The sequence below is a fragment of the Cajanus cajan genome, chromosome 4 (assembly GCF_000230855.2).
Source record: "Cajanus cajan strain Asha chromosome 4, NIPB_CcT2T_4, whole genome shotgun sequence".
NCBI classification, from domain to species: domain Eukaryota; kingdom Viridiplantae; phylum Streptophyta; class Magnoliopsida; order Fabales; family Fabaceae; genus Cajanus; species Cajanus cajan.
The window spans coordinates 30,788,176-30,814,431 of NC_138520.1; the positions used below are offsets into that span (position 1 = coordinate 30,788,176).

The following is a 26,256-nucleotide window of genomic DNA, read 5'->3' on the forward strand; positions in this document are numbered from 1 at the left end:
GAACAGAGGTGGTCCAACCTCTCGGCACGGTACAATAAGAAGTCCACTTTCTTCAACTGCCCTTGCACTCCCCTAGATCCCTCCATGATCTACGATAAGAATGCATGATATGAGATGATGGCGTTGAATATGCATGCATTGTGTTTATTCAACTAAGCATTATCATGTTTTCAAGATGTTCCTAAGATGATGCATGATATTGCTTGGTTTGGATAAATAACCCTTTTTCTTTTTTTGGGTATTTTGTTTTTTGTATATTTTTTTTTTTTGGGTGAAAATGGAAACTACCTATATGAATATGATGAAGGTAGATGTTAACACCATGTAATGGAAGATTCTTATTCCTATTTATTCTTATTTTAGAAGGGAATGTTGTATGTTTAAGGAATGCAATGTATGCTCAAACAATGTCACATAAACAATGCACAAACAATTCACTCATCCACGAACAGTCACGAGCGAATCACGAGGTAGGGGTATCCTGCAGAAAAGTGCATATTCAAGGAGGTTCTAACTGTTCTCACCGGTCCAAGGCCCCCAAGGTGCCCCCATTATAGGGACCCAATCCCTCTCGTCGTAAGTCGATGGAAACCTCCAACGCACTGTCGGACTTGAGTTCATGGTTTTCACCTTGAGTGATGTTTTCCGACAACGGTCTACGGGCACCTATAGACCCATTCGACAACCGGCCGTACTAACATCCACTCCCTATGGCTTTTGATGGAGGTGAGTAGTAGGAGTGAAGCTCAAACTCTTCCTAAACTCCTCCTAGGCTCGGATCTTCTTCAAAGGAGACTTGGAACTGCACTTCAAGCACTTGAGAAGGATGAATCACGGATTGGAATAGGCCTAAGCCTTGGATGGAAGTATCCAAGCTCAAGCATCAATGGAGTGCTCACTTCAAAGAGAAGGAAGAAAGGTGAAATCCTAAGGTTTGAAGGAGAACTCTCAAGGTGACTTTGAAAGGGGAAACTCGGCCAAAGGCTCTCAAATTTCATTCAATATTCAAAGTGAGTACAAAAGATGAGAGGAGAGAATCATATAGCATCCGAAATTGAGGAGCACACTTGGCGCCACATGATTGGTCACATGTTGGCGCCAAGATTTGAATTCAAATTGAAATTTGAATTCAAACCTTGTGTCACATGCTCATGACCGGTCATGTAGTGCTAAATGATAGATTAGGTTGAATTTAGAGTGAATTTAGGGTTGCATTTCGGTGTCACACTTGTGCAACCAAGGTGGTGCCAAAAGTGTGACCTAGATGCAACTTAAATTCATCCTAAATTTGACCTAATTTGTCCTAATTCAAATGAACTATTAAACCTCCTTAAACCCTAAACTAATGACCAAAATACAATGGTCTAATGAATACAATCAATAGGAAATATTACAAGGAAAATAATGAGCCCAATATTGGGTACCAAAAGCCCAAAGGCCCATGAAGCCCAAAACTAGGCCCAACTAGCCTAAAACCTAAAATGCTACTCTATGTGGTCCAAAATACAAGACCAAAATACATTCATACTATACTAACAAAAATATAATAAGAATGTTAAAAACAAGATAAGCCCATGTTGAAACTTGGTTTGGGCCTTCCAAGCCCATAGGGCCCGTTGGGCCTAGACTGGCCCAATCTTCCATGTCTAGCCCACTCCTCTTGGATCTTTGAGTGTGTCACCTCTTGCATTCCAAAGTATGATTCCATCAGCTTTCCACTCATGCCCCCGGGTATAGAGGGAACTGTTGTGTGCAAAGGTTTGTGTGCAGTTTTTATTTCAAACAATTGCGAAAATTTAAACATACAACAGTTATTAAAACCACATAGATAAAACATATTATCATACAAGCTAGGGGTAATGAAGCAATTTTAAACTATTATTTTAGAAATAATCCATCACTAAATGGGACTGACTCTCGAGGCTTCCCCAGTGGAGTCGCCATCTGTCGCCACCCGCCGAAACGGACCTTGGCATTCGCGACGATGGTCGGACTCTTTTTAAAGTTTTGGAAAATGTTGGATTGTTAGAACGACTTATTCTCAAACTGAGACCTCATCGAACTAATAATTTTATTAAATGATTCACCAATCCATGTTAATCCCAAGCGGGACCCTCCATGGATTAGTGGTTTTCGTAAAAAGAAGGGTTCTTGGAGTCGCCACCAATGTTTTACTCAAAACATTGGAAAAAGAAATAAGGCAATTGATTTTCGCAAATCAACTTAGGCCATTACAACCAGAGTTGGGTAAGGGAGTCGATTACGTGTGGGGAAGGTGTTAGCACCCCACAACGCCCCTTTCGGGTTCCCTATGACGGATTATTTCATGAATAATAGCGTAAAATTACTAAACTACCCCTATTTATTAGAGCGATTATAAGTAAACTATCTACATGTTGAAAGCGTGCAATGCAACAATCAAAAAGCGATAAATGAAAGCGGTAAAAGAAAGGACTTGGAAAGAAACCTTTGAAGCGTGCTTTTATATATTCAAAAAGAGTTAGGAGGCTTTTTGGCGCTCCTTCCCACTACACGCTCGCTCGCTCCTTTCCCTAGAACAAATATTAACTATGGAAATCAAAGAGATTTCCCTTCGACTTGTTCGAATCTCAAGCTTCAAGGCTCATGACTCAAGAACTTAGTCGGGTTGGCTCTCAGAGAGGTTCCTAGGGCAGAGAATAGCTCAAAAACCCAAGAATCCTCAGCAAGAGGGTCCAGAAGTCTGGAAAAAGTGTGAGAGGACGTGCCAATGACGTCCTATTTATAGGATTGAGGCGCAATACGGCCTGGGAGGTCAATACGGCCCGTACTGGGTTTTTGAACTACAGTACGGCCGTATTGAATTTGGTACGGCCGTACTGAAGTTCAAAAACTTCAGTACGGCCGTATTGATTTCACTACGGCCGTATTGTAGTTCAAATGGCTCAGTACGGCCGTACTGAACCTCTAGGAGGGCGTATTGAGCTCCAATCCTCGCACACCCTTATTCTAAGCTACTCTAAGACCTTTAGACCTACAAAGAATCACCCTAGGGTCTTACAGGAGTCCTTCTGGCTGACTTTCCTTCGGTCTTCGAGAGTCTTTGAGCTTTATTTCCGACCCGGACAATTTTAGGGGTCTACAGTCACAACTATAAATCTATAGAACACACTTACTTTGTCTTGCTTGTTTTTGGTTCATCTTCTAAATTCTTGTGAATCAATCCTTGTGTGTGCTTTAGGTATTCTTTGTATGTCTTTTTAAATGTTTTAGGATTTCTTTATCTTCCATTGGACTCCTATAATTCGGTCTTAAAAGAAACTCCAAAAAGAATCAAGAATATAAGCATTTTACATTTCTTAATCTACAAGTTTTGTCTTAGAGTCATGTGTAGTTGTTTTAATTGTCATTAAATCCTTGTTGTGCCTTTTTCTTTTTGAATCTAAATGTGTTAACCTTTGTTCATATATGGTGTCATTGCTGGTTGAACATTAATAATTCTTAGAGTGCTCATAAAATGATTCCAATGCATGTTATTATACCTAACATGTTCTAGAGTCAATTTTTTGTGAACTTCAATTGCTATTTGTTTCTTAGCAATTTGTGACCAGAAATTCCTTGTGTGTCTTGTGCTTGTTTTGGAAAAAGAAAACAGAGTTAGAAGTGTATTAAAAACGAAAATCAAAGTGTACAAAAAAATAAGAACAAACTAGTATCAAAACTAGTAACATTTTGTGTTGAAAATTTTGACTAGTACACTTACACTTCTACTCTTCTTACTTCTCTTTTCTCCACCACTTGGAAACCTCTTTATTAATTGTGTGGCCTCTGTTTTAAGTGCTTACTCTCTGTATTCAAAGAAAAGAAAGAATGAAAAGAGACAAAAATATAAGAAAAAGAAAAGAAAACAAAAGAGAAAAACCTAGAAAAATCAAAGTGAAAACAAAACAATTTTTGTAGCACTTGGCCTTGAAATTTTGTGTGATTTTCCTTGAGGTTTGTTTGCTGTCCAGTGGCTGGAAAAAGAATTTTAAACCCTCAAAACAATAGCACAAATTTTATTTTGGTTTTTTTTAATCCATTCTAGTACCATTCTTAGGACTAATCTTTTGTGTGCTAGCTTTTAAAAATTTGCCTTAATTGTTGCTTTGTGTCTTCTTGGCTCTCTTTGGTTTTGTCATATTAAATTCCTATTAGAGTGTAGCCTTTCTAAATTGTGCTTTTCAGTTTTCATTCCTTGGCCTCTACTCTTTCTTGTATGGTTGTTAAGCCTTGGTGAGACATAATCCTTTTCAAGCCATCACACTTGGAAGGAAGGACTAATTGAGACATATTGGCTAATCTCAAAGGGGTCTATACTTGAAGGAGATTGAGGTACACCTAACCTGGGTGAAACACCTTGGATAGGCTCACTTGTTTGTTGTTTTTGCAGCCAAGAATTGTTTTGAATTTTAGGTTAATTTTAGAGACGGATTTTGGAAGCCATTTAGAGACGGAATTGAAGCCATTAGTGACGGATTTGGAGAACTTGGTGAAGGCTTGGTGGAGACCAATTTGGGACGTTTTCTCTTGACTTCAAGGCTGTTCCAGACCTGTCCTAACTACCCTTGGAGGAAATTCTTCAAGAAGACTTGAGTTAGATTGTTTCCTTTGTCTTGTAACTCTTTAACCCTACTTGGGTTAGCTTTGTTTAAAATTTACTTGTGTATACAAACCTACATTTAGGAGTGGGTGTTTGGGACCTTGTTTAAGTTCCACCACTTCCTAAAATAGTTCTAAACAAAGACTAATAGACTCGGTTAGTACATGTGGAAGGGTCCCCAAAGGCTTTAAGTGCCATTTGGGCTTCCATTAGGACACGCCTAGCTTTATTTGCTTTCATACTTCGTTTAGACTTGTGGAAGTCTCCCAAAAATCTTCAAGTGCCACTTGGACATCCACATTAGGACCCTACGACTAGTATATGCTTTACTTGCTTTCCTTTTATTTGTTTAGCTTCTAAGTTCGTTTAGAAGGCTTCCATTGCCTACTAGGGGTTTCGTGCACACACACACAACTACTTTGCTTGCTTGTGTGAAACTTTGTTTTGTAAGAAAGGTATAAGGGGGTTTAGTAATTTCCACTTGAAAAGGCTTGGTTATTAAGTGGCTCCATGTAGCTCACCTCCCTTGATAGTGCAACTTGTATACTTAGACCTCCAAATACTTAGTCTTACACCAAAAAGAAAAACTCTTTGTGAAAATCTTTATCACTCACTTTGCAAAATTCCTTAAGATTTTTAAAAAACCTTTTTCTCTTGCAAAAATGAGTGATCATTCTCATGAGAGTAGTGTGCATGGTCATCATTCTCCTAGAAGTCATAAAAGCACTAAAGAAGAACTTAGAGAACTTAGGAGATATATTAGACAAAAGGACTTAGAAAATGAAAAAAATAATGAAACCATTAGAGAGTTGTTAAGTAAGCTTGTGGTGGGGGGTGAGACTAGCAAACCCCATGCCAATGAGGGACATGGGCATTCTAGGCCCAAAAGACATGATGGAGAGGGGCCTTCTAGGTCCCACAAACATACACATGATGATGGGTCATCTAGGCCCAAAAGCCATCACTCACACACTCACTCATCAAAAAGTGAAGGGTTTCATAGTAGTCATCATGATGATGGCTACTATCAAAGACCCCCTAGGCATCATAGGCCTAGGCATGAAACAACATCTCTTAGAGAACCTAGGTTTGACCTTCCTCCCTTTCATGGAAAAGACAATATTGATGATTACTTGGATTGGGAGATGAAGGTTGAACAACTCTTCACTTGCCACAATGTGAGTGAAGAGAAAAGAGTTCCTATGGCCACCCTTAGTTTTCAAGGGAGTGCCATGCATGTCGCCACCGGCCCAAACGGGCCTCGGCGGTCGCGAAGACGGTCGAGCTCGCTTTTATTTTAGTTTTGAAAATGTATTGGATTATTAGAACGACTTGTTCTCAAACTGAGACCTTGTCGATCTTATCCAATTTATTTATTAAACGTCTCACCAATCCATGTTAATCCCAAGCGGGACCCTCCATGGATTAGTGGTTTTCGCAAAAGGAGGGTTCTTTGGAGTCGCCACCAATGTTTTACTCAAAACATTGGAAAAAGGGATAAGGCAATCGATTCAAAAATCGACTTCGGCCATTACAACCAGAGTCGGGTAAGGGAGTCGGTTACGCGTGGGGAAGGTGTTAGCACCCCACAGCGCCCCTTTCGGGTTCCCTATGACAGATTATTTCTAAAATAACAGCATAAAATTACTAAATTACCCCTATTTATTATAAGCGATTATAAATTAACTATCTACATGATGACAGTTTAAATATGCACACAGAAAGCAGTAAAAGGAAGGATTTAAGAAGAAACCTTTGAAGCGTGCTTTTATATATTTCGTAAAACTGGGAAGCTTTTTGGCGTTCCCTCGCTCTACAAGCCTGCTCGCTCCCTTCTATAAAATTTTAACTATGGAAATCCGGAGGATTTCCCTTCGACTAGGTTCGATCCTCAAGCAAAATGGCTCGGGGCTCAAGAACTTCGTCGGATCAACTCTCCGAGTGATTTCTAGGGCAGAACACTGCTCAAAAACCCCAGAATACTCAAGGAGAGGGTTGAAACTATGTTCAAAAGTGTGGAATGACGTCCAATTGACGTCATATTTATAGGGAACAGGCCCAATACGGGCTACAGAATCAATACGGCCGTATTGAAATTTTTGAACTTCAATACGGCCGTATTGAGTTCAATTCGGCCGTATTGAAGCTCAGAAATTTCAATACGGCCGTATTGAGTTCACTGCGGCTGTATTGAAGCTTCAATACGGCCGTATTGATTTCAGTACGGCCGTATTGAAGTTTCAGAAACTTTAATACGCCGTATTGAGTTCACTGCGGCCGTGTTGAAGCTTCAATACGGCCGTATTAAGTTTAGTACGGCCGTATTGGGCTTCATTCCCTCCACTTCCTTATTTTAAGCTACTCTAAGACCTCTAAACCTACAGATAGCCATCCTATGGTCTTCTAGGAGTCCTTCTGGCTGACTTTCCTTCGATCTTTGAGGGTCTTCGAGTTTTATTTCCGACCCGGACAATTTTAGGGGTCTACAGCTGCCCCCCCCTTTACTTAGTCAAACGGTCTTTTTAGTGTGTCGATTGACAAGTAAAGGAGTTGACCCAATTGTTCGGGTAATACGCCAACCTTCTGACTTGTAGTGTCTTCCGGTGGAAAATTGTTGAGTAGCCTCTCCAGGTTGAGTATTAGTCGTCGCCTCTCCAGGCTCATTTGCATACCTCGGTGCTCTGGACATCTGGGTAGCTGAGTATTGCCTCTCCAGGCTTGTGCATACCTCGGTGCTCTGGACATCTGGGTAGCTGAGTATCGCCTCTCCAGGCTTGTGCATACCTCAGTGCTCTGGACATCTGGGTAGCTGAGTATCGCCTCTCCAGGCTTTGTGCATACCTCGGTGCTCTGGACATCTGGGTAGCTGAGTATCGCCTCTCCAGGCTTGTGCATACCTTGGTGCTCTGGGCATCTGGGTAGCTGAGTACCGCCTCTCCAGGCTTTGTGCGTACCTCGGTGCTCTGGACATCTGGGTAGCTGAGTATTGCCTTTTAGGCTTGTGCATACCTCGGTGCTCTGGGCATCTGGGTAGCTGAGTACCGCCTCTCCAGGCTTGTGCATACCTCGGTGCTCTGGACATCTGGGTAGCTGAGTATTGCCTCTCCAGGCTTTATGCGTACCTCGGTGCTCTGGACATCTGGGTAGCTGAGTATTGCCTTTTAGGCTTGTGCATACCTCGGTGCTCTGGGCATCTGGGTAGCTGAGTACCGCCTCTCCAGGCTTGTGCATGCCTCGGTGCTCTGGACATCTGGGTAGCTGAGTATTGCCTCTCCAGGCTTTGTGCATACCTCGGTGCTCTGGACATCTGGGTAGCTAAGTATTGCCTTTTAGGCTTTGAGATGATTTTGTCTCCACAGTCCACGATGCTGCTTCGACGGTTTTTTCTGATTTTGTGCCACTGAGGGCTGGATAACGCAGGGATCCGTCTAGGGGATGTGCAGTCATTCACAGGTTCCTGTGCCCCAACTTGCATTGCATTGTTGGTACCCATGGGGAATTTCTGACTCCTTGGGGTGTAGACACAGATGCTCTTTCTCTCTGAGTTGAGCGATGCCTTATGTTTGGCTGACGTCCTTTGACGTTGGTGGAGTATCCCGGTTTATCCTTATTCGGGTAACTCTTTTTAATTTTTGGATTTTGTTGCCTCTGTGTAGGCTGTTATCCGCCAGGGGATTTTGTCATTGGTTGTGATTGGCCTCTTCTGTTAGGCAGATCATCTTGATGTTCAATGATAGGCTGAGAGCCGGATTCCGCTTGGGGAATGATTATTGATCTTTTCGATTTTTTTCTCTTTTTTGAAAGAGTGCCTCTGAATAGGCGAATTATCTTGATGTTTGATGATTGGCTGAATGCCGAATTCCTCTTGGGGAATGGTTATTGATCTTTTTGATTTTTTCTCTTTTTGAAGGGGTGCCTCTTGAGTAGGCGACTGGGGATTTGAAGTTCAGTGTTTGGCTGAGTGCCAAATTCCGCTTGAGGAATGGTTATTGATGTTTTTTTTTTTTTTTGATTTTTCTCCTTTTGCAGGGATGCCTCTGAGTAGGCGACTGGGGAATGTGGGATCTTATGTATCCCAGAGTATTATTTAGGAAACCTCTGCAGGCTTAGCCTCACTCAGCGCTTGAGTCAGAGAGCTATCTTCCACTGAGGAAGTTTTAAGTCCTTTGACTAGATATACTGCTTGGGTGATCGTGCTTCCATTGGGAATGTCGTCGATCTTGCTTTGATAGCTCTCGCTGGGGATTCGTTCCGTGAGCTTGAGTTGAGGTTTCTCTGGGGAGTATTATTTCTGCGAGCCTCTCCAGGCTCAATTATTCTTTGATGTGGAGTATTATTTTGGCGAGCCTCTCCAGGCTCAGTTATTCTGAATGAGTATTGTTTCGGCAAGCCTCTCCAGGCTCAGTTATTTCTGAGAGAGTATTATTTCAGTAAGCCTCTCCAGGCTCAGTTATTCTGAGAGAGTATTATTTCGGCAAGCCTCTCCAGGCTCAGTTATTCTGAAAGATGTGAAATCTTTGTCTTTTTTTGTCGACTTTTGACTTTTTCTGTATTTTTGCCTTTTTTGTCATTTTTTGGCTTTTTCTGTATTTTTGCCTTTTTTGTTGTTTTTCGGCTTTTTCTGTACAGAAATGTCTCAGTTATTCTGAGAGAGTATTATTTCGGCGAGCCTCTCCAGGCTCAGTTATTTTGAGAGTATTATTTCGGCGAGCCTCTCCAGGCTCAGTTATTCTGAAAGAGTATTATTTTGGCAAGTCTCTCCAGGCTCAGTTATTTTGAGAGAGTATTATTTCGACAAGCCTCTCCAGGCTCAGTTATTCTGTGGGAGTATTGTTTCGGCAAGCCTCTCCAGGCTCAGTTATTCTGAGAGTATTCTTTCGGCAAGCCTCTCCAGGCTCAGTTATTCTGTGGGAGTATTGTTTCGGCAAGCCTCTCCAGGCTCAGTTATTCTGAGAGTATTCTTTCGGCAAGCCTCTCCAGGCTCAGTTATTCTGTATGACGCTGTTGATTTTCTGAATCTTTGCATTTTGTTTGCTGCTGTCATACACAAGCAATTTTCTATTTTTCTATTTTATGCAATTGCCTCATGATAAGGTCTTTAAATGTGCAATTAATATGTGTGATGCATGCAATACAATTTTTTATTTTTGTTCATTTATTTAGAAAAGTGAGTGGCTCTCCCTATCCTCTTCTTCTTGGAGGACTTTCTGTCATTGACGCGAGGGAGTATTTTTATGAGCCTTTATGCAGGAGATTTATGGATTTTATAGGAACCCCTCCAATTTTCTTTATTTGACCGATTATTAAGAGAGTTTCGTACAATTTTTGAAACATCAATTTAGAGGCATAATCACATGGTCAAGAGAGAAAAGAAATGAATAGATATTTTATTGATATTCGCAAGTGTTTTGACAGAAAGATATACAGAAGGAAATTTCTGAAGAATGGCTGGCCAGGGTAGGCTATATACATTGGGCTTAACAATTATATCTGTAATTGTTGCTCTTTACGTTCCCCTAATTGCTTCGGCCTGAGCCAGGAGTGTAGATGCTGCAAGATGCTTGCTTCTAGAAGATAATCACTTGAATCGCCTTTCGGTTTTCGATTCAAGCGATCGTTGCTTGCTTTGCTTTTACATCTTATTCTTTTGCCCCTAACTTTTGCCTAGGACGTATCCTAGCGGGGATGATTTTGCCGTTGTTTTGCCTAGTACCCTTGTACTGGCGGGCTTTTTATTTTGCCCTAACTTTTGCCTAGGACGCCCTTTTTGGGTTTTCATCCTAGCGGGCCTATGCAAGCAACGTCTTCAAGCATAGTACTTCTTTACCACGTCAATGTTGACTAAGTATCGAAGTTCTTCTCCATCCATGTTTGTGAGGATCAATGCTCCTCCTGAGAAAGCTCGTTTTACCATGTACGGTCCTTCGTGATTTAGGGCCCACTTTCCGATTTTGTTCTTTTGAGTTGGTAGTAATTTCTTCATTGCCAATCTCCCTCATGGTAGACTCGAGGGTGGACTTTCTTGTCAAAAGCCTTCTTGATCTTACTCTGATAGGCTTGACCATGGCATATGGCGTTCAGCCGTTTCTCTGGGATAAGGTTCAACCGGTCGTGTCGGCTTTGAACCCTTTCTGCCTCGGAAAGTTTTGCTTCCATGATTACCCTTATATAAGGTTTTTCGACTTCGACGTGTAGAATTGCCTCCTGAAGTCCTATAATCATGAAGAGCAAAGGGTAACATCTCGTGTCAGTCTTTAAATGAGACAACCATCTTTTGCACTATTTTCTTGATGTTCTTTTTGGTTGCCTCGACTGCCCCATTCATCTTTGGCCGATATGGGGAAGAGTTGTGGTGTTGGATCTTGAATTCTTGGCTCAGTTCTTCCACCATTTTATTATTCAGATTAGATCCATTTTCAGTGATGATTTATTTCTCCATGCTTCCACTAGATTATTCAAAAATCGTTTGGGACAAGAGAGAAAAGAAGGAAAGGATATATTTTCAAAAGTTTGTGTTTTAGAAGGGATTATTTATTTTTTGAAAAATGGATTTTGTAAGAATGTTTGGCCAAGGTAGGCTTATGTGTTTAGGCTTGTTTGATTAAACACTTATGAAGTTAAGAAAATCTTTGTTTATTGACGTTGTGATTTTGACAACTTGGATAGCTGCTCTTGAACCTTTCTTTTTGAATTCGGTTCATGGTACCATCATGGATTTCTTTTGTTTTTTGATTGTCCTTATTTTTGCCTAAAACACCCTTTTGTGGCGTTTTAGCGGACTTTTGTTTTTGTTCATTTTTGCAACCCTAACTTTTGCCTAGGTCACCCTTTTGTGGGATTCCTAGCGGGTCTTTTGCTCTTATTTTTGCGCAGACCCCTTTTTGGGTTTCCCGCCGAGCTTCTTTTATTTTAAAGGATTTCTTTTTATCCATGATGGCACTTATTGAGGCCAAGAAAAGGTGCTCCAAGTTGTCACACACACTTCCACATAAAAATGATGTGGGTTTATTATTATTAAGATGATTTTAACCTCATTCATGTTTATTCAAACAGGGTTTAAAAAATGTGGTTTAGAATTTTATTATAAGCAAGAAAAGAAGCAATGAGAAAGAATGATTTTATTATAATCATAGTGGAAACATGTGTCCTTATTTCATCACTGATATGGGTCCCAATGTTGACCTCTTTCAATTCTTGATCCTGCCCCAAATTCACGGTCTCCAATTTCTCTTGACACGGTTGGAGTAGACGAGTTTCTTGATCCAGCAGTCTTTGCAGATCCGGAGAGATGGTCTCCTCATCACTGTCCAACTCAACCCTTTTATCCTCAACTTTTGGATCCCGGTCAGAGCGAACAATTACAGACATAATTATTTTATTGGTTCTGTTTAGGTTTAGAATTATTAATGTTAATGAGGAAAGAGAGAAAAGAACAAAAGAGAGAGTAATGTATGAAAAATGCCTCTTTATTGATATATGTATGTAAAACTGTACAAAACCCTTATTTACATGAAAAGGTCCTCATGATCTAGGGTACTGATCACGAGTCCCTAAGAGAAAAGAAAAATATGGAGGGGCCCTATTGTGGCTTGCCATTCTCTACTCCTGCTTTGGTAGAGGATTCTTGCTCACGTCGGGTGCTGTCGAATCGAAAGTGACCCACCCAGCATCAATAAGGTCTTGGACCTTATATTTGAGAACTCTACAGTCCTCCGTTGAATGCCCCGATGCCCCCGAGTGGTATAGACATTTATCTTGTGGTTTGTACCACTCGGGGTAAGGTGGATCCTTATCCTTTAGTGGAACGTAAGCTAGAAGATGAGCTTCTACTAGCTTCGGCAGGAGGTCGCTATATGTGGTCGGAAGTTTATCAAACTTCCTCACAGGCTTGTATTGCGTCTTTCCCGACTTCGAAGTGGAAGAAGATGGAGAAATGTTTACAGCGTTGACTCCTCCCTCTTTCTTCTTCCCGAAGATCTTCTTAGCCTCGAATGATTGGGAAGACTTAGCTAGCTTCCCACTTTTCAATCCTTGTTCCACCCTTTCCCCAATGGTGATGATGTCCGAGAAGAGTGTCGTTGTGTTCCCTATCATCTTGTCATAATAGGGACCAGTCAACGAATTGATGAATATGGACACCGTCTCCTTATCTGACAGCGGGGGCTCTATCTGTGCTGCCAACTCCCTCCAACGTTGGGCGTACGCCTTGAAAGATTCATCATTATTCTTGCTCAAGGCTTGAAGATCTGACCTATCGGGTGTTAGGTCTATGTTGTATTTGTAGCGCTTGAGAAAGGCGTCGGCCAACTGTCTCCATGTGTGTACTAGATTTCCATCTAGCTGCATATACCAGTTGAGCGCGGTATCAGCTAAGCTCTCTTGGAAGCAATGGATTAAGAGCTTTTCATTTGTGGCATATGCAGCCATCTTGCGACAGTACATGGTGAGATGACTTTTGGGGCAAGTCGATCCCACATATTTTGGGAAATCTGGCACTTTAAATTTGGGAGGGAATTGGATGTCCCTCACCAAGCACATATCGGCGGCATCTTTGACATCAAAATCATGCCCCTCCATAGCCCTTAGCCGATCCTCAAGAGCATGGAATTGTTCTTTTGAAACCTCGGGCTCTTTGATTACAATTCCAGCCCCTATAGGTATAGCGTGTGGAGGTTCTTCCTCGTGTTCTTCCTCCTCATGATGATGGGACTCATGGTCACTGTGGTGAGACCCATGTACATTATGGTGACGCATGAGTTCCATCATTTGCGCCATTTGTTCTTTGAGCTGTGAGAGCTCGGCTGTAAGCTTCTTATTTTGGTCCTCCAGCGCTTCCATCTTCTTGATTTTCTGTGCGCGTGTGAGGACAGAGAGATGACCAGCCACTTTCTAAAAATGAATATTTAATCTAATTAATTTATGGAATGAATACGCTCTTGACATGAGCTTGATAACACTCCATTTTTAAGGCGCTGCCTTTTTAAAACAGAGTGTTACCACCCTCCTTGACTTATGATCTCTCCTCAACGGAGAATCTCGATAATTATGGGTCACTTTTACTCATGTCAAGAGGTATTGGTGAACCTAAAATGCATGGTCTATGAGGATGCATGATGTCTTATTGGTAATGATGTACATGCTCCTCACTTTTATTATATTTTCACACATGGTCTTTCCTCTCATGTCATGGTTTTTTCATGCATGGGGATTATTCTTTAGACCTTATCACGAGGTTATTTATTAATGCACAAACAATTGCACATAAGCATTTACACAAACAATTCACTCATCCACGAACAGTCACGAGCGAATCACGAGGTAGGGGTATCCTGCAGAAATGGTGCATATTCAAGGTGGTTCTAACTGTTCTCACCAGTCCAAGGCCCCCAAGGTGCCCCCATTATAGGGACCCAATTCCTCTCATCGTAGGTCGATGGAAAGCTCCAACGCACCGTCGGACTCAAGTTCATGGTTATCACCTTGAGTGATGTTTTCCGACAACGGTCTACGGGCACCTATAGACCCATTCGACAACCGGCCGTACTAACATCCACTCCCTATGGTTAATCACTCATGCCCCCGGGTATAGAGGGAACTGTTGTGTGCAAAGGTTTGTGTGCAGTTTGTATTTCAAACAATTGCGGAATTTAAACATACAACAGTTATTTAAAGCCATATAATAAATCATGTTATCATACAAGCAAGGGGTAACGAAGTAATTTTTAACTATTATTTGTTAAAAACAATCTGTCACTAAATGGGACTGACTCTCGAAGCTTCCCCAGTGAAGTCGCCATCTGTCGCCACCGGCCCAAACGGGCCTCGGCGGTCGCGAAGACGGTCGAGCTCGCTTTTATTTTAGTTTTGAAAATGTATTGGATTATTAGAACGACTTGTTCTCAAACTGAGACCTTGTCGATCTTATCCAATTTATTTATTAAACGTCTCACCAATCCATGTTAATCCCAAGCGGGACCCTCCATGGATTAGTGGTTTTCGCAAAAGGAGGGTTCTTTGGAGTCGCCACCAATGTTTTACTCAAAACATTGGAAAAAGGGATAAGGCAATCGATTCAAAAATTGACTTCGGCTATTACAACCAGAGTCGGGTAAGGGAGTCGGTTACGCGTGGGGAAGGTGTTAGCACCCCACAGCGCCCCTTTTGGTTTCCCTATGACAGATTATTTCTAAAATAATAGCATAAAATTACTAAATTACCCCTATTTATTATAAGCGATTATAAATTAACTATCTACATGATGACAGTTTAAATATGCACACAGAAAGCAGTAAAAGGAAGGATTTAAGAAGAAACCTTTGAAGCGTGCTTTTATATATTTCGTAAAACTGGGAAGCTTTTTGGCGTTCCCTCGCTCTACAAGCCCGCTCGCTCCCTTCTATAAAATTTTAACTATGGAAATCCGGAGGATTTCCCTTCGACTAGGTTCGATCCTCAAGCAAAATGGCTCGGGGCTCAAGAACTTCGTCGGATCAACTCTCCGAGTGATTTCTAGGGCAGAACACTGCTCAAAAACCCCAGAATACTCAAGGAGAGGGTTGAAACTATGTTCAAAAGTGTGGAATGACGTCCAATTGACGTCATATTTATAGGGAACAGGCCCAATACGGGCTACAGAATCAATACGGCCGTATTGAAATTTTTGAACTTCAATACGGCCGTATTGAAGCTCAGAAATTTCAATACGGCCGTATTGAGTTCACTGCGGCTGTATTGAAGCTTCAATACTGCCGTATTGATTTCAGTACGGCCGTATTGAAGTTTCAGAAACTTTAATACGCCGTATTGAGTTCACTGCGGCCGTGTTGAAGCTTCAATACGGCCGTATTAAGTTTAGTACGGCCGTATTGGGCTTCATTCCCTCCACTTCCTTATTTTAAGCTACTCTAAGACCTCTAAACCTACAGATAGCCATCCTATGGTCTTCTAGGAGTCCTTCTGGCTGACTTTCCTTCGATCTTTGAGGGTCTTCGAGTTTTATTTCCGACCCGGACAATTTTAGGGGTCTACAATGCATTGGTGGACTTCTTATGAGAGAGCCCTCCATTAAATATTGGAATGAACTTAGGAGTGCCTTAAGGAGAAGGCACATTCCTCCTTATTTTGAGAGGGAGTTAATGGACAAGCTCCAAAGACTCCAACAAAGAAACCTTAGTGTGGAGGAATATAGGCAAAAAATGGAGTTGCTTATGCTAAGGGCTGGAATTAGGGAAGAAGAGAGGACCACCATTTCTAGGTTTCAAAGTGGTCTAAACCTAGAGATTAGGGACAAGGTTGAACTACTACCCTATAAAGACCTTAATGAATTAGTTCAACTTTGTGTGAGGGTAGAACAACAACTTAGGAGAAATCCTAGCCTTAGGAAGGAATCTACCTCATACCCTAGGAAGGACTTCAAGAAGGAGGGTCATTCCTCCTATTCAAAGGATAGACCACTAGAAAAAGAAAAAGAAAAAGAAAACCTTCCGATGAGCCTAGAACTAGTTCCATTAAGTGCTTTAAGTGCTTAGGGAGGGGACACATAGCTTCCCAATGCTCCACAAAGAAAACCATGATCATTAGAGGTAATGAAATCCTAAGTAAAGAGAGCACTTCATCTTCTTCATCCTCCTCAAATGAAGAAGACGAAATTCTTAGTTCTAGTGAGGAAGCACCATGTGAGGGTGATCTATTAATTTCCCAAAGGTTATTAACCAACCAATTAAAAGAACAAGATCAATCACAAAGAGAGAACCTTTTTCATTCTAGATGTAAAATTTTCAAGAAAACATGTTCTCTCATTGTTGATTGTGGGTCTTGTAACAATTTTGTAAGTCAAAGGTTGGTTGATAAACTTCACTTAACTACTATAGCCCATCCTAAATCTTATAAACTTCAATGGCTTAATGAGGATGGACCTATAGAAGTTAAGGATCAAGTAAATGTGCCTTTTTCCATTGGAAAATACAAAGATGAAGTTTTATGTTATATCATTCCAATAGAAGCAAGCCACATTTTACTTGGGAGACCATGGCAACATGATAGAAAAGCCATTCATGATGGTGTCACCAATAAAATCTGCCTAGTCCATCTAGGCAAGAAACACACCTTGAATCCTCTTACACCTTGTAGTCAACCTTTGAGTAAGGAGATGAATATGAGCTTGTTTTGAAAATTTTTCTCAAATTTTGTTGTTCAACCTTGATAAAAAGTTGAACCAAATCATTCAAATCTTTATAAGGAAGAAGCTCAACTTTATCCCTTATCTCAAAAGTCAACCCACTCAAAAATCTAGCAATGGTAATGTTTTCTTCCTCCCTAATGCCAGCCCTCATTAAGTATAACTCCATCATTTGTCTATACTCTTCTACAGTCATGTTTCTCTTATGGAGTCTTTGGAGCTTGTTGATAAGCTCCCTAGTGTAGTAAGAGGGAATATGCCTCCTTCTCAAGGCACTCCTTAATTCATTCCAATATTGAATTGGGGGATCATTATGGAGACGCCTATCCCTAACAAGGGATGTCCACCAATACATGGCATGACCTTGAAAGCTTAAGGTGGCTAAGGAGACTTTTCTTTCTTCACTCACTTGATGGAAAGTGAAGATTTGTTCAACCTTCATCTCCCAATCAAGGTACCCCTCAACATCATCTTTGCCATGAAAATAAGGGAGATCTACCCTAGATTCCCTTGCTTTGGAGGTCCTATGAACTCTTCTAGGAGGTTGTTGGTAATGATCTCCTAAGGCTAGGCTATCATCATGCATTGACTTTCCTAGTGTTGAACTATGAGTTTGGGAGCTATGTCTACTTCGGTGCTTGTGGTGTAATTTTTCTTCTTTTTCCTTTAACAAACGAATTTCCTCCTCCAAAAGAGCAAGTTGAGCCTCTCTTTCAATTTTTTCTTTTAGTCTTTGTTTAGACTCTTGCTCTTTCTAAATTTTGAGTGATCTTAATTCATGTGTTACTTTTGCCATGTCATTGTAATCACTTGAATTAGTATCACTATGTGGAGTAGAAAATTCTTCCATTATAGGAGAAAGATTTCTTTTTATGAAAGAAGTTTTGAAAGCAATTTTTTTTACAAGGTTAAGACTAAGTACTTGGGGAACTAAGTATACAGATTGAACTTTGGAGGGAGGTGAGCTACTAACAGCCACTTAATAACCAAACCTTTTCAAGTAAAAATTACTAATCCCCCTTGTAGTTAATCTCTACCAAAATCTTTTCAATGAAAATTATTTTTGTTATTTGTGAACTAAGATATACTAGACGAATGAAAGCAATTAAAACAAGAATGATTGCAAGAATTAAACTATCTAAACGTTTCCTAAGGTGAGAGCTTGAGAGATACCAAAGATCAATCAAGGACCACTCTCACCAAGTCTAACGAAAATTTAAATCCTAAGGAGAGATGGTTGTGTACCAAAGACACTCCCAAGACACTCCTTCAAATGGCCAATTACAAGGTAATTACAAAACTGAACAGCAAAAGAAACAAGTGGCTTAAAGAGAAGTTAAAAACAGCCACCAAAATTAGTGAGGGATTAGTGACCAATTTTGCAACAAAATTTCAAAGTAGTAAGGAAAATTTGGTCTCTAAATTCGTCACTAATACTCTATTTTTTTTAAATTCAAATACAAATCAACTTGAAACTCCAAAGTATCTCCTCGGATTAGAAGGTCCAGCAGCCACAAATTTCCAGCCACAAGTGTTTGGTGTTTGATATTTTGGTAGCCAAATCCGAGAGCACTCCTTCCTTCCTCCTCCTTTTCTTAGTCCCCTTTTGATGACCCTTGTATAACTAGCTTCTAAGGAGATAGGCTAGGTCAAACATAGGTCACATTTGAATACCAAAGTGAACATAAATAGCCAATAGATTTGAGAAGTAAGGAAGACAAGAGTAGAGTTTAGGAGAAGACAATATAGATGAACAGGAACATGAAATGGCAAGGACAAGAAATAAATAACCTAGATAGGATCTAGATTTGATTAACAAAACCAAAACACTCAAGATATGTAAGCTGAAAACAGAATGTATACAATAAGCAATGTCAAACCGAGAAGAAATTTTGTGGTCAATTCCAACACAAATCTCCTTATATGGCTTTTACTTTGAGTAATTAGGTTTAGCACCTTTTTTTTTAATCACTTTGCTTTTGTATTTTCTTTGAAACTTTTGTTATATTTCTTTTTTAAATCTTAGGATATGCCTTTTTCTTTGAATCAAATTGCAAACACCACTCTTGGTCACACTTAAAATGAAGCACAAAACCGGATTCAATTTGAATTGCAAATGGCAAGAAAATTAGGTTAAAATGTAATGTAAATGCAACATGCTTTTTATCCTTGCTTGTTTGTTTAGCACATGCACGGTTTTGGCTCTCAAATTCAAATTTCAGAATGAGTCTTAAACAACAATTTTCAGCAAACAAAATTCACACAAGATCAAACTCACGGATAAGGAGAAAAAAATTTCAAGACATTTTCTAGTATAGGAAACCTAAATTCTAAGAAAACTACTAATGAACTAGTAGTAGTTTATGAACTCAAATTCAATCAAAAAAATTATGAGCACACTTAGACAATAAGGATCTCGGCCAAATCCAGAAAATTTTTTCAAGAAGCAAACAAAATCAAAAGGTTAAACAAGCATAGCTAAGAATGATGAACAAGAAAGAACTACACATTACTCCTAGACATGGATTCAAAATAAAATGACTCAAACATACATTGACCGAATAAAATTTCAAATAAGACTCAAGTAAAACAAAAAGATATTAGGTAGAAAATTCCTAAAAGGCAAAAGAATTGGAGCATGATTCATGGAAGCAAATATCATAAACGGATAAATGAATCATTCAAGCAACATGTTACTAGATCCATGAAATTTTAAGGCAAAAAATTAGATCTAGGAAAGATTAAACTCAAAAGTGACAAGAACACAAGATGAACAAGATGAATCAACAAGAACAAGATGAACCATGGATCAAAATTCGAAAGACAAGATAAGGAGCTTATCTCTTGAAGACCGAAGCTCTAGATACCACTTGATGAGATTCCAATTATGAAACCTCAAGAATTCCTTCAATGCTTCTCGGATTCCTTGGGAAGTTGTCAAGGAAGAAGACTCAAAGTAGCACCAATGTGACCTAGGCTTGCTCAAGCTAAGTCCGAGAGAAGAAGATGCACTCTAGCTCTACAAAGAGAGGAGCTCAAGAAGGGTAGAGGTAGAGTGTAGAAGTGACTTTCGGAAATGGGAGAATTCAAAGAGAGAAGTCTCATGTATATCATCCAAAAGTGAATACAAATCTCGACCACTTTGATTTTATAGGGAAAAATTAGGTTAAATGAACCATGGGTTAGCCTAAGGTTAAGTGAAACCATGGTATGGTTCACTTAACCTTGGGTGGCCAAACTTTGAATTCAAAATTCAAATTTTGGAGCCAACCCGGATCCACACCATGTGCACCTCATTTGGAATGTAATTAAGCTTCCATTTGAGTTGCATTTAGGTCACACCATGTGCATGTGTTGCACATGGCAGAAATGCACATCAAATGTAAAGCTAATTACATTCTAATGCAAATACACATGCAACCTAAAATTAACCCTAAATTCAAATGACCATTAAATGTAAATTCTAAACTAAATGGCCGGAAATACAAGGCCCTAAGAAATACAAGGCCTTAAGGCCCAATCCTACACTACTCCTACTCTACTTGGGCTTGAGTCAAAGCCCAACTAAACAATGTGATGGGCTTTCCTTGAGCTTGGGCCCACTCCTCTTGAATCCTCCTTGCCATAGCCCTAGTAGTTGGGCCCTTAGCCCATGGGCCTCCTCCATCACGTACACAGTGAGGCATCAATTTGTTGCCACTACTTACGGTTATCGGTAGCAATTGCAGAAAAATTAGTGGTTAAGTGTTCGGCACGTCCTTGACCACGAAACCAAAGCTGAACTACAGCTGCCCAAGTGGTATAATTGGCTGCTCCGGTCAACTTTTCACACAGAATCGGAGGGATGTTGGTAAATGTCGTAGTTGAAGTAGAAGCAGCCATGAAAGACGAATATCAGTGGCGACCGGAGGTCGTTGATATGGACGATGGTCGAAGGTGGGTGGCGGCGGCGATCGGCGGTGAGCGGCGATTGATGGTGCCGGTTGACGGTGGCGGTCGGCAGTCGATGGCGATTGGTGATCGGTGGTGGTGGTTGGCCGGCGGGCGGCAGTGGTGGGCGGGCGACGGGCGGCAACGATGGGCGACCGACAGGTGGCGGCGGCGGTCGGCCGACGGTGGTGGGCGGCGACGGCTGTCGGGGCCGGTAGTCGGAGGCAACGGCCGGCAACGGTGGGTGAAGGCCTCTGCAAGAAGAAAAAGAAAAAGAAATCTAAAGGAATAGAACCTAAGCTCTAGATACCATGTTGTGATTCAGGAATTGTGTGTATTGGTGTACACACACCAATCTTATTTATATAGTGAATACAATAAATGATAGAGATACTAATCTCTTATATTGTGGAAACTAATCTAATCATATCCCTAATTGATAGTGAGGATAATAACCATAATATATGTATCCACAATATCTGTAATATATTCACAATATCTGTAACAATAGGGAAAGAAAACTTGAACAGAGAACCTGAAAACTATTTTTTGTATTATTATTCAATTAATCATTGAAATTATGGTCCATTATGGAATGGTTATATATTTGTATTATTTCCCTCCATCTCTCTAGTGGCCATCTGACTAGTTTTTTTCATGTGATATCTTGTTATGATTTACAACGATCATGTCATATTGTAGGTCAAAAATTCCATGTTAACTATAACATCTTGTTTATTTGGCAGGTAGAAGATTTTAAGGACCCAAATGTACATCATTAACTTATTCTGCATCTATTTGGATTATTTCCAGGGCACACAATTAGTCTCGAGAAAACTATAGACCTCTGTAAGGCTATGGAAATAAGTCTAATTAAAAGAGGTATTTTATGAGAGCTTTATTTAAGAGCTAAACTTTTTTAAGAGATAATAGTTATTTTTTCTTACAACATGTATGGAACCACATCTCTTATTCTTTATTATGATGATTTTGCGATTTTACTCTTTCATTATGATGGTCAGACTAGTGAATGGGATCAATTTGAGTGGTCAAGGAATGCAATCCATATTAGTGCAAGGAAACAAACAAAATGGTATAATTTTTTCCTATCATTTTTTTGCATTTAACTCGTGGAAGCCGTCAGGATTAAGCATGGGAAGTTTATTTGTTTGTGATCATATTTAACTTTGGGGTTCTTAAAAGACCTTATCGTAATGAGAGCGGTGATCTTGTTGCTTTACTCCTTTACTTTTATACAATTTTCTCATACTTGGTGTTGTGCAGGTGGTATGCTAAAAGATTTTTGCACCCTGATATAGTTTCAGCCTATGAATATATTTTTATTTGGGACGAAGATCTTGGAATAGAACACTTCAATGGAGACAAGTATTATTTTCGTTTGTCTAGCCTTCTCATATTTGACACTGTAACTTTTAGTTTGTTTAATTAACTCTATTATTCACTAGGTATATTAATTTAGTTAAAAAACATGGTTTGGAGATCTCTCAACCTGGTCTTGAGCCCAATAATGGGTTGACATGGGAGATGACAAAAAGGAGGGGTGACAAAGAAGTTCACATGTATTCCTTTGCCCTTGATTTCTTTCTAACTTTAGTCATTGATGTAATAAGGTGCTTCTTTTATCATGTCTTCATGTGTTCCTAGTCTTAACACATTTTTGTATGTGTTGGCAAATAGGATTTCAGAAGAGAAACTAGACTGGTGTAGCGATCCACATTTGCCTCCTTGTGATATGTATGCTCTCTATTCCTTTTTTCAAAGTTGAATTGTTGTATTGCAATATCATTTTCTTAGATTTTCTTATTTTCTTTTCCTTGTCTACTTAGTTAACATTACTATATCTTTCGTCATTTTAGATTTGTGGAAATTATGGCACCCGTCTTTTCCTAATGTTGAGTTTGAACTTTGAATGCTTTTTGTTAGCCTTGTTGATAGGTGGGTATGCTTTAGTTGGTCATACGTACCTTCAGGTGCCAAGCTCATAAGAAGCTATATGATTATGAATATAATCAAATGATCTAATTAAAGATTAATTTTTTTTTTCCTTTTGAACTTATCCAACACCATATCCTGGTTTGGTAAGCATGTGGTGTGTGTGTGTTTCTGTTCATATTATTGAATTATAGCTTGTTCTTTTTCTTTAAGTTACTACACAGATTAATTTTATCATGATTATGGAAATTGCAATTCTTGAAATGCATTTAATATTGGTTTTTTATGTTCTGGAATTAGTCAAAGAGGCTTCCACATTATCATTAATCTTCATATTTTTGCTTTTTTGAGTGCAGAACCGATATACTTTGTGCTAAATAGTAATAAATATGGGTTTATGATCTTATTACACAAATAAAGTATTCTTAGAAGGAGCAATTTGATTTACTTTAATTAGTTTTAATTTGAATCCCATTTTCATGTTTTATCAGCCAGCACATGAAAAAATTGGTGTAATTGATTCACAATGGATTGTTCATCAAGTAATTCCTTCACTTGGTTGTCAGGTTAGTCCTCACTAGCTTTCAACATATTTTGGGCAATTTATTTTCTTTGATGGTTACATTTTAATTGAGTTCTTTTGTAAAGGAATCTATTTATTGGGAGTGTCTATAGGTTATGTTTTGTTAATCCTAATTTTTTACTCCAACAAGTCATTTTTTCTTTTTTGTCAAGTTTTTTGATTTATTAAACAAGTTAAATTGTATATCCACTTTACTTAAGCAACACAATTGAGTAGAATAGTGCACCATACAATTTCTGTTTGAGATTTATATATATTTATATATATATATATATGTTTATTACAGGTAATCAGAAAGAATCTAAAAAAAATGAAGTTTTTTTTTTATAAAAAAAATGCAATCTACATCGGTTGTCAGTAGACCTGATGTAGATTTGTGTACAAATCTACATCGGTTGTTAGTAAAACCGATGTAAAAGTGTATGTATTTCTAAGTCTCCCTATTCTACATCATTGATGGAACCAGCTTCTCCATGAGAGTTATTGGTTGATTCCTTCTCTTCTCCAAGGTTGATATCATGTGAAGGATGATCTCTTCAAGGGTATGGAAGTGGAGGATTTGGTGTTTGGGAAGGTGAAGGGTGACACACAAAATGAAGGAGAGAAATGGATGGTGTTTGGTGGTGTAGCTCCTTTAGGCTAGCTCACTTCACTTAGGATGATGAAGGCTAACCAAGGAAGACCCAAGCTCACTCTAGGTAGAGAGGAGAGGATAGGGGGCCATGGAGTTCCTAGGGGACTAAGGAAGGAATGAAGAGGCACAAAGGCTCACTCAAATTCATTAATTTGCAAAGTGGCTACAAGGTGGGTTACCTAGAGTACTTATAGGGAAAGAAAGGCATCTAGGGTTTCTTGGGAGCATTTAGAAAATTTTGGTGTCCAAATGCACCCTAAATGAACCCTAAATGCATCCCAAATGAAATGGGTCTCATCCCTCTTAAAAGACTAAAGTACCCTTAGGTCAAAAAAAAGAAAGAAATGGACTTTTGACCTTAAAAACAAGGCTTAAGTCCTAAAATAAATCCTAAGACTAATTTTGCCCCATAATACAAAGGCTAAATAAAAATACAAAAATAAAATCCTAATATCTAATGTACCCGAAAATACAAGGGCAAAATGGGAAAAGAAAGCAACAAATTAAGGAGATGGCTAAAATTCCACACACATGATGATCATGGCCTTTGGTGTGGTGTGTTCTTCATCTTCCTCTACTCTCCTAGCCATGGACCTTGTGATAGGCCCTATATGATGCTTCAAGGATGGTCCTCCATCATCCCCTCCTTCTTGAGAAGGATTTGACCTCAAATCGTCATCCTCATCCATGTCATTAGTCCCTACAAAAGGTGTAAGATCACAAACGTTAAAAGATGAACTAACTTCATAATTAGAGGGAAGGTCTAGAATGTATGCATTGTCATTAATCCTTTGGAGAACTTGAAAAGGGCCATCCCCCCTAGGGTTTAGTTTGGACTTCCTTTAAGTAGGGATGTCGCCACCGGCCCGAAACGGGCCTCGGCGGTCGCGAAGACAGTCGAGCTCGCTTTTATTTTAGTTTTGAAAATGTATTGGATTATTAGAACGACTTGTTCTCAAACTAAGACCTTGTCGATCTTATCCAATTTATTTATTAAAAGTCTCACTAATCCATATTAATCCCAAGCGGGACCCTCCATGGATTAGTGGTTTTCGCAAAAGGAGGGTTCGTGGAGTCGCCACCAATGTTTTACTCAAAACATTGGAAAAAGGGATAAGGCAATTGATTTTATAAATCAACTTTGGCCATTACAACCAGAGTTGGGTAAGGGAGTCGGTTACGCGTGGGGAAGGTGTTAGCACCCCACAGCGCCCCTTTCGGGTTCCCTATGACAGATTATTTCTAAAATAATAGCGTAAAATTACTAAATTACCCCTATTTATTATAAGCAATTATAAATTAACTATCTACATGATGACAGTTTAAATATGCACACAAAAAGCAGTAAAAGGAAGGATTTAAGAAGAAACCTCTTGGAGCGTGCTTTTATATATTGAGTAAAACTGGGAAGCTTTTTGGCGTTCCCTCGCTCTACAAGCTCGCTCGCTCCTTCCTAAAAACTTTTGACTATGGAAATCCGGAGGATTTCCCTTCGACTAGGTTCGAATCTCCAAGCTAAGTGCTCGGAATTCCAGAACTTCGTCGGATCGACTCCCAGAGAGATTTCTAGGGCAGAACACTGCTCAAAAACCCCAGAATACTCAAGGAGGGAGTCAAAACTGAGTGTGAAAGTGTCAAATGACGTCCAATTGACGTCATATTTATAGGGAACAGGCCCAATACGGCCGTATTGAAGCTTCAATACGGCCGTATTGATTTCAGTACGGCCGTATTGAAGTTTCAGAAACTTCAATACGCCGTATTGAGTTCACTGCAGCCGTATTGAAGCTTCAATACGGCCATATTAAGTTCAGTATGGCCGTATTGGGCTTCATTCCCTCCACTTCCTTATTTTGAGCTATTCTAAGACCTCTAGACCTACAGAGAACCCTCCTAGGGCCTTCCAGGAGTCCTTCTGGCTGATCTTCCTTCAGTCTTCGAGAGTCTTCAAGCTTTATTTCCGACCCGGACAATTTTAGGGGTCTACAGCTGCCCCCCCTTTACTTAGTCAAACGGTCTTTTGGTGTACCGGTTTACAAGTAAAGGAGTTGACCCAATTGTCCGGGTGATGTGCCAACCTTCTGACTTGTAGCGTCTTCCGGTGGAAAATTATTGAGTAGCCTCTCCAGGTTGTTGCATACCTCGGCGCTTCTGACAACCTCGGTAGCTAAGTTTAACACCAACGTGCCTCTGACGACGCTGATGGCTGAGTATTGTCTCTCCAGACCTTGAGTATTGTCTCTCCAGACCTTGAGTACTGTCTCTCCAGACCTTGAGTACTGTCTCTCCAGACCTTGAGTACCGTCTCTCCAGACTTTGTTTGAGTACCGTCTCTCCAGACTTTGTTCGAGTACCGT

General features: G+C 39.9%; 1 protein-coding gene across 1 annotated transcript; it reads left to right on the forward strand.

Moving 5' to 3' along the window:
- The first annotated feature begins 21,440 nt into the window (after positions 1-21,440).
- On the forward strand, positions 21,441-24,900 carry LOC109794256 (uncharacterized). The gene is made up of 6 exons (XM_083073500.1): positions 21,441-21,822; positions 22,014-22,115; positions 22,196-22,309; positions 22,428-22,484; positions 22,607-22,634; positions 23,174-24,900. The coding sequence occupies exons 1-6, from the start codon at positions 21,680-21,682 to the stop codon at positions 23,261-23,263; spliced, it is 534 nt and encodes a 177-aa protein (XP_082929626.1). The 5' UTR covers positions 21,441-21,679; the 3' UTR covers positions 23,264-24,900.
- Positions 24,901-26,256: the final 1,356 nt, after the last annotated feature.